This window comes from Mycetomoellerius zeteki, unplaced genomic scaffold (genome assembly GCF_001594055.1).
Source record: "Mycetomoellerius zeteki isolate Tzet28-1 unplaced genomic scaffold, Tzet1.0 scaffold158, whole genome shotgun sequence".
NCBI classification, from domain to species: domain Eukaryota; kingdom Metazoa; phylum Arthropoda; class Insecta; order Hymenoptera; family Formicidae; genus Mycetomoellerius; species Mycetomoellerius zeteki.
Window position 1 is genome coordinate 1,274,758 of NW_017256532.1, and position 12,881 is coordinate 1,287,638.

The 12,881-nt window shown below is 32.3% G+C and overlaps 1 protein-coding gene across 2 annotated transcripts in view; it reads left to right on the forward strand.

Moving 5' to 3' along the window:
* LOC108721011 (uncharacterized) overlaps nt 1-12,881 on the forward strand; it is a 56,393-nt gene that overhangs the window by 29,755 nt on the left and 13,757 nt on the right. For both annotated transcript variants that reach the window (XM_018445315.1, XM_018445314.1), the window contains exon 3: nt 10,674-10,728. In XM_018445315.1, coding sequence (XP_018300817.1) covers nt 10,674-10,728 — 55 coding nt within the window. The remainder of the gene's footprint in view (nt 1-10,673; nt 10,729-12,881) is intronic.

Consider the following 12,881-nt stretch of genomic DNA (forward strand, 5'->3'; position numbering starts at 1 on the left):
TTAATATGGAACAGGAGATAATCAATATTAAATATGTAACGAGGCATTAAGTCTCAAAAATACTTCGCCTAAAGATAACCAGCCACGCCTCCGTTACTGAGACGTAATTATCGCGGATGTTATGCGTGTCTAATGTTTTACACGTCGACTCTTTCGCAACTTACGAGTTGTGCGAGCTGCTGAACGGGTTCTGGCCATAAATTATTAGGAAGAAGTACCGGAAGAGCCACCGGGAGAAAGCGCTCCCGTGGACCCGATTCTATCTCACAACCTGTCGAAGTCTATGTCGTGAAATTATAGTTCATTACATCAAGTCGATACGCGCGAGATGAGGAGATGAAGAGATGCTGGCCGCACCCATTGCGAATGAGATCGTCACGGAAAATCGATCGCGCGTTCTAAGGCGAAATTGGCATTTCCACAAACTTGGCTCGCCTGAATTTTTTGTCAAAGAGAGAATTGTGCAAACGCACGTGTTTCGTGCATCAAAGGTAGTGAAAAAGGTGAAAAATATAATTTGCGTGGGCGTGAGAGACATATATTTTGCGTACAGTTTTTTGCGTAAAGTTTTTATCTTTATAAATTCTCCGATCCCATTCTTGTTGATAAAAATTTTTTGAATTACAACTCTTCTGCAGATCTTCCAATTAAATATTTTAATAACGTGGTTTTAAACAAGAATTACTCTGTAATTATTCCATTTAAAGTTAAAACTCCGATCTTTCTTTGATTATATTACATATCTAAATATAGAGGAGAAGGTGGTATTATGGCCAGTGTATATATTGTGGCCTCCCTTAATATCTCTGCTATTATGTAGCGAATCCTAATGATTACCTATGGAATTATTAATTCAGTAGCTCGCCGTTACACCATGACGCTAATATTATCAATAACAAGCACTTATTATAACGCATTTTTACTTTCAAGTATTTCGAAACGTTTCTGAGGTACACTTTAGCATTTAATTTACACCTTTCTCTCATTTTTCTTTCTCATTTTTCTAAACTTGAGCGTATTATCACATGAATGTATTTTTGAATGTGTTATTTGCTATTTAAGATTTTATTTGACTGCATATATTTTGAGTTATGCAAATTTAAACAATACCATGGCATTTTGTTAATGTGGTCCTCTATGGATATTGATTACTTATGATCTCATTTATGAGATTTTCATATCAAAATAGTTATTTGATAATCGATTGTAGCTCTACTGTTAATCTATAGTTTATATTACGTCTACTATTTGGTTAGTACTGAGATTTTTAATACTGAACAGCTTATATACAGAAGTTATGTGAATGTATATACATTTTTGCATACATTTTAAAATGTTTTATTTTTTTGTTAATTTTGTAACCAAATACTGTTTTCTAAACAAAACTGATATTTTAAGGCTATTTTTATGGAAGGCCACATTACTACCCATTTTTTTCTTTGAGTCATTATGCAATGTCGCCATATTTTTATTAATAGCATCCTAAGTAATAAATATTTCGTAACTTTGAGTCCAGGATCGATTCAACAACATTTTAACGAATGTAATTGTCAAGCTTTAAACTTAAGTATTGATTATTAACAAAGTTATTGTGTAAAATGTAACTGGGATGCCATAATACCACCTTCGAAAGTAATTTAAAAGTGAATTCAGAAAACTAAGTTAGAAAAAGAGAAGAGAACCATTTTTCAATTAGACAGAAAATTATTGACTATCCTTATAGAAAACTTATTGATTTATTACTAAAAGACGATAATTAATTACTTATTTGGAGTACTAAAAGCATTAAACAACAATGTTTTTAATACTTAAAATAAAATAATTAATTACTGTCTCTCAGTATTAAATTGTATATAATAATCTTTCAATATTAGATTTCTGTAAGAATAATCAAATTAATAATATTGGCAAAAATAATATATTCTTAACATCACTAAATGTCATTTTTGTTTCACAAATCATTTTTTTTTAATTGTTACGATTTGGATAATTTTTTTTAGGTACCACCCTTTTTAAGTTGTAATGATTTGGACGATTTTTTATGAAGTTAAGTTAGTTTACTTTTGATGATTGATGGAAATATTTATACCTAACTTATTCATGATACTTGAATAACTCGAAAATCACGTTTTTTCATATTATGTTCCTTTTGAAGTAAGAGAACGATATGTACATTAAATATTTGTATATTAAATATTTATTGAAGTCGTGACCGAATTTATTTTCTTAATCCGCATATTCATAGCTTTCCTGCTCATCGGCACTCCTATGGCCGGAGAAAATCGAAAGTAGAAGGAGTTCTCAGAGAAATAATCAGAATATTCACAACATATCCGTCACGTCGTAAAGTTTATGCTGTTAAGTACGATACTCCAGTGGAAGCGACTTTAGACTGTAGAAATTATACCATAAATCGCTCCGTCACAACCGCTGTGTCGTAGTGCCAATTATATCCACAGCTCGAGATACAGACTTTAAAAACAAGCTATACCGATTATTGTGAGTTATATAAACGGAAATAAACGATATTTACGATCTCTTCTGGAACGCTCTCACGTCTTTTTGAATTGCAGATTTCAGTCAATCTCGACGAACAGCGGACGTGAAATGGGATTATTAGACTTCGTTTCAAATATGTCTTTATCACTGATCTTCGACGTAAAATAACGTCCAAATAAAATCGCTTAGAAAATCGATAGGATAATAAAATCTGTTTTACGTTCTGAAATCTCTCCAATTTCCAGTTACATATTTTTAGTCGAGCAAATTTGCTCCGAATTGAAATTCACATAGGTAAATTGGGATAAATTAGATAAAAGTTAATAGAAATTATCAAATTGTATAAAAGATTGAGATCGCATATTCAATCAAACATACAAAAACCAACAAAAATAGATAAAAATTCTCGAAATAACAAGAATGCATAAACAATAATAAGATTGAAAGACCGCTAATGTTAACTACAATGCTTTAAATTAAGAAGCACCACAACGATCAGAACGTTAAGATGTTGAACTATTGTAAATTCATTTAAATGAATTAATTTCAGAAATTATAATTGCGTGCCGACATGGTTGTCGGACTTTCAACGCAATCAAATCTGAAAATATTAATAATCCCCCCAAATTTCCCAACTTAAAAACTGTAATAAACTTATTGCGAAAAATTATTGCATAAAATTATTGCATAACTTATTGCATAAAACAGAGACAATTGGAAATTAGCGCTGTAAACCGTGTAATTATTTCAAAAAATTTTTTAATCAACCATACTTGAACGTTTACATTAAAAAGTGATCTGTGTACATGTTTCGACGAACTTTTTAGCCATTTTCAGCAAACAAATTGAAATAATGCACCAATAGTGTACACTGGGAAAAATGTTTTGTTCTATGAACCAAAATTTTGCTGTAACAATAAAAATTGATTGAAATATACTGAACAAAAATTTTTAGTTAAAATGTACTGAAAAAAATTAATTTTATGCAAACTAGGTAAATTATTTAGTTGATACAAACAAATATTTTTGTTATTTACAAAGCAGAGAAATTATTTTGAAAAAATAACTAAATTTTTTATTATATAACAATTATATTGTTAAAAAATGCCTCAACTATATAGTTTTGCTGAAGGCACTAATTTTTTTTCCTAATGTATATTTTGTATGTTTAATTGAAATTAAAATTATCTACGCGATTGTAATTACCTTGTTTTACCCTACTTGCGGGAAAAAGAATACGAAGCGGTCTATGCATCTTTTTATTCCGCACGTTAAAGTTCAAATTAAAAGAAAGAAGATATTTATGGTAAAGTGTAATCTTTCCGAGCGATCTGTGAATAAGAACTAGATTCACTTCCAGGGTCGCGATGGGAAGATATCCTCGACTTCTTTCGCCTCATAACAGTCGTAACTGGACGATGGAAATAAATCGCAAATGCATGGACAATTATCGCTCTGTACCGAAGAGAAAATGCGTGCTCTTATACGCCGGGTGTTTGAACGTTAAATTGGCCGTTTCGGGGACGACTCCGATAAAACGGAGGCAAGAGGCCACGAGACGAGAATCGCGTTGGAAGCAATTGCGGGATAATCTTCGCGAGGAGCATAACTTTCTGAAACGCGACTGAGGCTCGCAATTTTTTCCTCTTGCGCTCATCTTACTCGCCACGGCGATTACTCTTATTACAATTAGCCGCGGAGAAAACCTCGTTTGAACTTCGTACCGTAAAAAATGCTTAGGTAGAATTGTTATGACTACATTCACGCCGCGTTTATGCAAATGTACTTTTCTTCGGCCCATTGTTATATGCGATGTTATGGGCGTCTCATTGAATGAAACAAGCGGATGCGTCGTGACGATGGAATGCGTATATATTCGTATATTCTACAATCTTGATCAAAATATTAGACTGTATTTTTTCCATTTATCTGGAATTCTTTTATCTGCATTGTTACCTATTGGTTACCGGCATTATATACATAAATTTAAAAGGTTCTTGAAATAAAAGATAATTTACAGCATATATCAGTAAATAAATCGGTTTTATTAACCATAAATCTTTTTTGAATCATTTTTGAACTAAAACTTTAAATAATAGTTAATAAGGTACCTATAATATTTTTACTCAAGACTGTATATAGATGAACAACTCGCTATAGATGAATAACGCGTAGAAAATGCGTATACGTTGTGAAAATGTCAACCTTTACTTATGAATAAGATGTGAGCAAAGTATCGGATGGATATAATCGATGTTCAATCTATAGACATAATAAGAATAGACTGCGCATTTCTACTGTCATCGGTTTAGAAAGAGTGGGATTTAAATACCGCTCTTTCTCTCTCTTTCTAAAATATCAAGTTTAAGAGGTATGCTAATAAAGTTGAAAGATATACTAATATATTCAATTCTTTCTAGCGAAGTATAAAAAATCAGAGAATGCGCAGTCTATATCTATAACGGTTTATGATTGTAAATTTTTATGTTAATATGATTCAATATAAATTTTTTCATATAAAAGTTTATAGTTATGCCACTTGTTAATTAAAGGGCTCATGTACTTAAATAATTTCTACCAATAATTACACTGAAAAAAAAAGATTGGCTGCTGCAGTAAATTAGATGGTAAAATATGACATAGCATTTTTAATTGGCTACAGCAACCAATTTTTGGTTGCAACAACCAATTTTTGGTTGCATTAGCCTATCCGCAATGTCAGTATAGAATTTCGATAGGCTAACACAACCAAAAATTGGCTACTGCAACCAATTAAAAATGCCATATTTGACTGTCTAATTTGCTGCAGCAGCCAATCTTTTTTTTTCAGTGTAGTTAACCAATAATTTTCTAATTGGTTTTATATTATTTAGAATCATTAATGAAATTGAATTTTATAAATTCTGCTTTCATTTAACTCTTCTACATTTTTTTACGATATTCACAACTAAAATGTACAAAAAGTACGATCCGAAGATGTTAAATTTCCCACATGCATTAACGAAGTTTTCTATTTCTATTTCTATCTTTCTCTTTTCCTCTTTTCCTAGAACTGTTTTAATAATTAAGTCTTTTCCACACCGCAAAGGGTTGATCCCTCCAAACAAATTCGGTCAGCTGGGAACTCGGCTTTGTGTTCTTTTTCCCCGCCGCGATGTAAATGCAAGTAGATTGAGTAACCACCGCCGACAATTGCCGCTCCCCCCGTACTGTTGGTGTCGTGCGAGAAATATTAATACCTTCCACTTCCTTCCGGAGAACACCCGGTGTGGTGTCCCCCTATATACGACGCACCGAATCCGAATCGAAACTCGTTTACGTAGCCGCATGTACACGTAAACACACGCGATTTAAACAACGCTGCGCTGTCGACAAACCGAGGGTGAAAACCCAAACACTCTTTTTGAGCGTGTGCGGTTGAACGCGTGCGAGAGGGTACAATTAGCGGCTGTACATGTATTCTTTCTGCGCAATGAGTTACATACAATACCTCGGTGGATGGATGCTCCGCGAAATTGCTTACGGTCTATATACGGTGGTAAGGTGGTTTCGTTTTAGCGAAGAGGAGAAACGTCGAACTGTGTGCAAATCACGACTCAAAGCCGATTTTCCTTGACTCTCGACGGGTACAGTTTGCTTCTTTCTCGCGTCTAAATGTGTTAGATGACCCGATTCTTTCACCTAACAGCTTTCGCAGATTAAAATAATGATTTTTGTATAGTCCTCATCGCGATAATGCAAGACATACCTATCGTGGCGATTGCCTTGTAAATATATATCGCTAGATGATCAATAGATCGGATTGTGACTTACATATCTCGTTGTTTTAATGCGCATGCAATTAGTTTTTTTAGAAATGAGTTTCTAAAGTTACAAAAAAGTAATTTTTAATCTTTTCCTTAATCGTATTTTATTTTATTTAACTCCGCAGCAATTAAACGAAGAAGAAAAGAATGAAAAGATTTAAGAATATTGCGCCATAATTATGATTAATATATCGTTAATTTTTATTCATTGCAATATTAGAATTGAAAAAGAGTTAGATATAAACATATTATTGCTGCGTTGATAGAAAAATGACACATCTCAAAATTAACAACTTTTTAGTAGAACATTTTTAAAATTCTGAATTTAAACAATGTTTCAATTGAAATAGTAAATATGCGTAATTTCACTTTCTTTCTATGTTATACTTTCAACTATATGTGTTCTTTAAAACTATGTCATGAGTTTACAAAATTTGAACACTGCAACTCTAATGCTAATTTTTTATTTGTGTCACCTTTATCAACGCAGCGATATTTACATGCCAATGTTCCTGAGGAAGTTAAAGGGGTACGGGAAAAATAGTGCAAAATCAAGCTTTGTATCTGTCGCAGTAAAGTGACTAAAGCGGCACGTGTGCTCTTTTACAATCCTATTGTCCTGTTACCTACATGCACCTCGGTTTAGTATTAGTTTCAGCAGTTTTGCATATGAATGGTGAAAAAAATATTCTATAAGATTTGCGTAAACAACATTATTGCGATATTCTCTTCATATCCTAACTTCTAACGAGATTTTGCTGATTAAAGCTTGCTTTAGATAATTTTCTTTTGTAATTTGTAATTTGTGGCAGAATTCTGTTTATAATTCTATATACGACTATAAGACGAGAAACATTTGAGGAGTCAGAATATATGCGTATATAGAATACAAAGCATATGAAAGTGTAAATTAAATTGTATCTTAAATTATGACATAAAACATAAATCATAGATTTACCTGAAATTTTAAATACTCAATGCTTAATGAATAAAAAATTTTTTATTATTATTATACATTTTTATTATTATTATACATTAAAATAAATAAATATGACATATTAATATATACACGGTGTAGCAATAAAATTCGGTGAATATTCTTATATTCAGTTTGTAAACGCATGCAGCAAGTTGCGGCATCGTACTTGTTATAGATTAACGAATCTAGAAACACATTTCAGCATGTTGCACGACTGCCCTTAACGGACGCGCGACTATGTTCAAGCGTAGACTAGTAACGAAGAAGCACATGTTCGTTAATGAAAATGGAACAAAGACCTAATTTCAAGTTCTGTTTTAAATTGGGCAAACCAATTGTACACACATTTTTGCGTTACTGCATCATTTCCATAAACTTGTTGTAACATTAAGTGCGTTTCCGATACCGTTTTCCCCAATTTAAAACAGAACTTGATATTTTGCTCTTTGTTCCATTTTCATTAACGAACGTGTGCTCCTTTGTTACTAGTCTACGCTTGAACATAGCCGCGCGTCCGTTAAAGACAGACATGCAACATGCTGAAATGTGTTTCTAGATTCGCTAATCTATAACAAGTACGATGCCACAACTTGCTGCATACGATTACAAACTGAATATAAGAATATTCACCGAATTTTATTGCTACACCGTGTATATTATATATATATATATATATCGTCATACATAGCAATATAAAATTATTATTTCAAATATTTTGTAAAAAATCATGACGATATGACGAATATAACGCTGCAAATGTTTATTATTACTTTATTTTTTCCACTTGCGCGTGGCATTCGAAGAAGCGCTATCGACAGTCGAAATCAAGGGCGGAAGCTGTTAATGATAACCATGGTCCTTCAACATTGGTCGTGATGTTCAGGCATCGTAAATTAATGTTTTCATTTACTTATCGAACAGAGCTCGATATACGATGCCTCTTTCATAAACCGATAATCGTCGTTCTTCATAATCAGTTATACGAAAGCGAGACTTCTTTTGAGTCATAAATTTTGCATCGACAGATTCTTTTATCTCTTTAAACCTTCAATGAATGCACAGGATACCAATTTTAAATAAAAAAACAGTAAAAATTGTTATATTTTTGTGAGAATTTCGTTATGATACTTACAATTCTCATATTCGAATAACAAAGAACAGTTTTGCACAGACTTCATCTCGTTTTCATTTTTACATCTTCAATCTTTTGAAGCACGATAGTGAAAAGATGAAAAATTATGCATTGACAGAAGGGTTAAGCTAGACGGTACCTCCTTAAAAGATTACATCTATATAGACATGGAAAGAACGGTTTTGTTGAAGTATCTAAAAATTTAATTAGACACACACAGATTGGAAAATAATTTTATTGAACCATCAAAGTAATTATATAGGACACTCAAACTGGTTGCTACAATATTGAAACTTTTTACAGTATTGCTCATCATGCTTGAAATTCCTACGTAATTATTTTGATAATCCAACAAAATTATTTTCAAAACTAGTTAAATTTTTAGATATTTCAGGATAATCGTACTTTTTGTGCATATGATAAAGATTTTGCATGATTTTGTTAAGCTGCGTTGAAGCTAGCTTAGCAATATTTTTCTCTCTCTTCTTTGTTGTAAATCAATTTTTTGTAAAAGTAATTATAATCCTTCCACAATATCTGTGTTTGATGTATCAGCCTGCAGTAAAAGATATTTTCTCCATTATTTCTTTCATGTTGCAAGACCTACATGAAACTCGACAGGATTTTCTCGTGTGGATAGCGGAAACAAATTGCACATTTAGGGATTAGAACGGCTTTCCCAGGATTGTAGGTATCTTTCGTGTTACATCGCAAGACGGATAACTAATTCCATGTCATTAGCATACGCTTGATGGTTGATCTCAACGCGATTAACATGCGTTTCCCATGCGTAATACTTGATTTTTGTCATGTTTATATATTCTTAGTGATTATGATAGACGACCGTTTGTATAGCGGTGAACGCCGCCTGCATGCCGGATGGAAAACCGCTGCAATTACTAGTCATCATCTCTAAGATACCAGCCGGAAGCGGTGGCTTTATCCGATTTTACATGAGTCCGTGGAAACGTATGGCAATCGTTTCGCAAAAGCCCGGCAATCGCGATCGCGATTGTAATTGAATCCCGTTGGCGTACGGCCAAGTAAGAACGATATCTCAGTGAAATCATCGATGACGATGACGACAGGAAGCCGCCCGCGAATATGGCTTTCGATTCTTCTCCGCCTCTTCGCAATTAATACAAAAGTGAAGAAGTGGTGCTTTGTTGGTCGTTTTGAGAAAATCCTTAAAGACCTAGCCAGAAATCTAATACTGTACTGTAAATCTCTCTCTCTCTCTCTCCCTCCCCCCCCCCTCTCTCTCTCTAGTACTGACTAATACTGAAAGACAATAATTAATTATTTATCTTAAATATTAAGATCACTGTTGTTCAATACTTTTAGTACTCCAAATAAGTTAATTAATTATACTGTTTTTCAGTAATAAATTGGTAGATTAGATTTCTGTATTAGATTTCTGTAAAAGAAGTGGACTCGTAGATCAAATATTACTAAAAATTAAATGATTATAATGTAATACGAACGTGATTCTTTAGTAATTTAATATTTCCTTTTACAAGGAAAGAACAGTTTTGCTAAAATATATAAAAATTTAATTAGATACAGACCTGAAAATAATTTTATTGGATAATTTTGTTAAGCATTGATGACAATGTTGTAACAAGTTTTAACGTTCTAGACCAGTTTCACCAGCGCCAGTTAACTCAATTGGCCGTTGACTGACCAATCGCGTTTGCTGTTTAGTAGATTGACCAATTGCGGTGGACAGTTTCATCGATTAAGCTTAATCGGCTTGGTGAAACTGGCCCTCTATTAATCAGTTTGACCGTTCTACATAATTATTTTGGTCCAAACAAAATCATTTTCAGATCTAAATCACTAAATTTTTAGATATTTCAATAAAACCGCGTATAGATTAATTACATAACGAATAATTTAATGATACGAGTAATTTAATAGAGAAAAAGCGAAATTTTATGACACATCATGAAAATTAATAAATTAAAGACTGTGACAGCTAGAAAGGAATGCGAAAAGTGTGAATGGACAGCTGTAATAATTTCAAGAATTAATTTAGATGATTAATTTAGATGTCGATGAAATTACAAGCTCATAGGTCAATCCATTAATTACATCATAATTTGTCATCGTTTTTCAAGTGAAAGACTTACAATTATTAATAAACTAAGTAGCTCATTCAGTATTATATGCTTGGAATCTCTTTCCTTGGATTCTTTACGTTAACTGTAATCATAAGCCGCCGTTAATCAAGTTTACGTATACGTATGTGTTTCAGGTGATTACTAACGGTCTCAAGTGCGACTCGGACGACGTCGACGGTTTGACAAACGGTGAGTCACTCGAAGTAATTCTCTTTGTCCTCCCGTCTCTGCATTTTTTCTTCCTCATTCATTCCATCGTAAAGAGATGCAATCAACGATGACGACCGTACGAGATTAGATTCATTCGATACACTCAGCGGGGTACCTTAGTTTCATTGACGAAATCCCATAGCATAAAGGAGTTGTCAATGAGACAATTTAGGACTGTACGAAAGTTTTTCGACCTTATCTTTCAAACTTTAATCTATATTAACCTCTAGAGGGAATCTATTTTTAAAAACATCTTTTCTTACAACTTTTCTTTGAATAAGATTTGTTACAATGTTCATTATTTTATTATATCCTTGCCTCAAAATATTACATTTTCAGTGCCATTATAGTCGCTTTCTCGTCTTATAAAAGTTAATGAAAAAGATACTGTTGTTATTTTAATCGTTACTACAAATTTATCTGAAAGATCTTTATTCATCAACAACTTGCATTAAATAATCATTAAGGATTTTAATAAAAATAAAAATTTATTTGGATTAGGAATAAATGCGAGTAAAGTGCGAATTATTTTTAACTTATTTGTTAATATGTAGCTAGCAATGTTTTTAATGACGAATGATAAGCAATGAAGTTTTGTTTTTAGACTTCTGTGGTTGCTTTTATTTAGTCACTTAGTCTAAACGATAACTTTCACAATTTAACACACATAGTTTATCGCCGACTCTACACTATTTTTACATCAATGTTAAGTACTTCGTGAAACTAATGTCGTTTCCTCTCTCTTTCTGTCTCTCTTTCTTTTTAGAAGTAGTCTTAACAGCGAACGAAATGCATGAACTACATACATCAAAAGTACACGAGATTTTATTTAGAGGAGAAACGTGACTTTTATGTATTACTAATTATTGTTCTAATTGGATTCTAATGTTCGGGGCGTTTTGTACTTCTGGAAATTTACAGCTCTCGGTTTTTATCACTCTAACTATAATTTACAGTACGGTTTTCCACTCGTAAATTAAACGCGCCATATATTGGTGTATTTATTATCGCTTATGAGACACGTGTGTATCTAATTTGTCGCGTTCGATATGTTTTCACAAAAACTATAGCTGTTTTCATCGATAATTGCGCCGCTCGCAATACGTGCTCGCGGATTAATTCCTTAATTCCAAATATATTCCGGTTCTTGTAGATCAAAAAGATTTTATTTTTAACAAACATATTTACCTCTTTTCGAATCTCAATTTCAATTTGTTTAATTTAAAATCAAATTTTTATTTTTCTCCAGAATTAAATATAACTATTACTCTTTTATTGCGATAATGTTAAAAACAATTCAAATATTTAAAAAAGTATTGCAAATATTAGAACTCGGGTCTCAAAATCATTTATGTTGTACTTATTTATTTCTAACATTATTGCATTAAAAAAGTATCAAAAATATAGATATCTCTATCTTTGTTTCGTAATTATATTTTTATAATTACGAAATAAGATATATCTCTATTTTAATATCATAATTATATCATATTATACCATATAAATATAAATTAGTATCATAAATAATGAAATAAAAATATACATATATCTTTTATAACGTCATTAGTATTTAATTTTGTTATAATAAAAAAAGTGTATTTAAAAAAAATTACTTATTAAGCTTTCCAAAAAAATGTCTCTTCGCGATTGTAATCAGTGCTCCAGAAACCGCAAAGTCAAATGTGTTACAAACAGATGCGTGTTAATGCTGCTAATCTATCTATAAATTATCCTGTCGTACTTCTAACCTCCTGAGATTATTTAGGACACAAAGCTCGACAGGGAATACCTCGCGCCTTTATACAGGGTGTCCCAGTAGACCCTAACAAAGACCCTAATAACGTTTAAGAGTGGATTCCTGAGATTATTTTGAGATGAAATTCCTAATATCAAAATGTCGAGGTTATAATAGTTTTTGAATTATAAAGTTAGCGTGATTATATTGATAGAATGATTAGTAATCATTCCATCTAAAGTTCGCGGATTCAGGTGTGATTAATGTGTAATACAACGCAAAATGTCAACTGTATATAGCTATAGTACCCGGATTTCCCGGATAAGTAGCATAGAACAGAAGCGAAGATTTCGTTGATGATTCTCGAGATGCCTTGAGATAGAAAGCATGGTTTTTC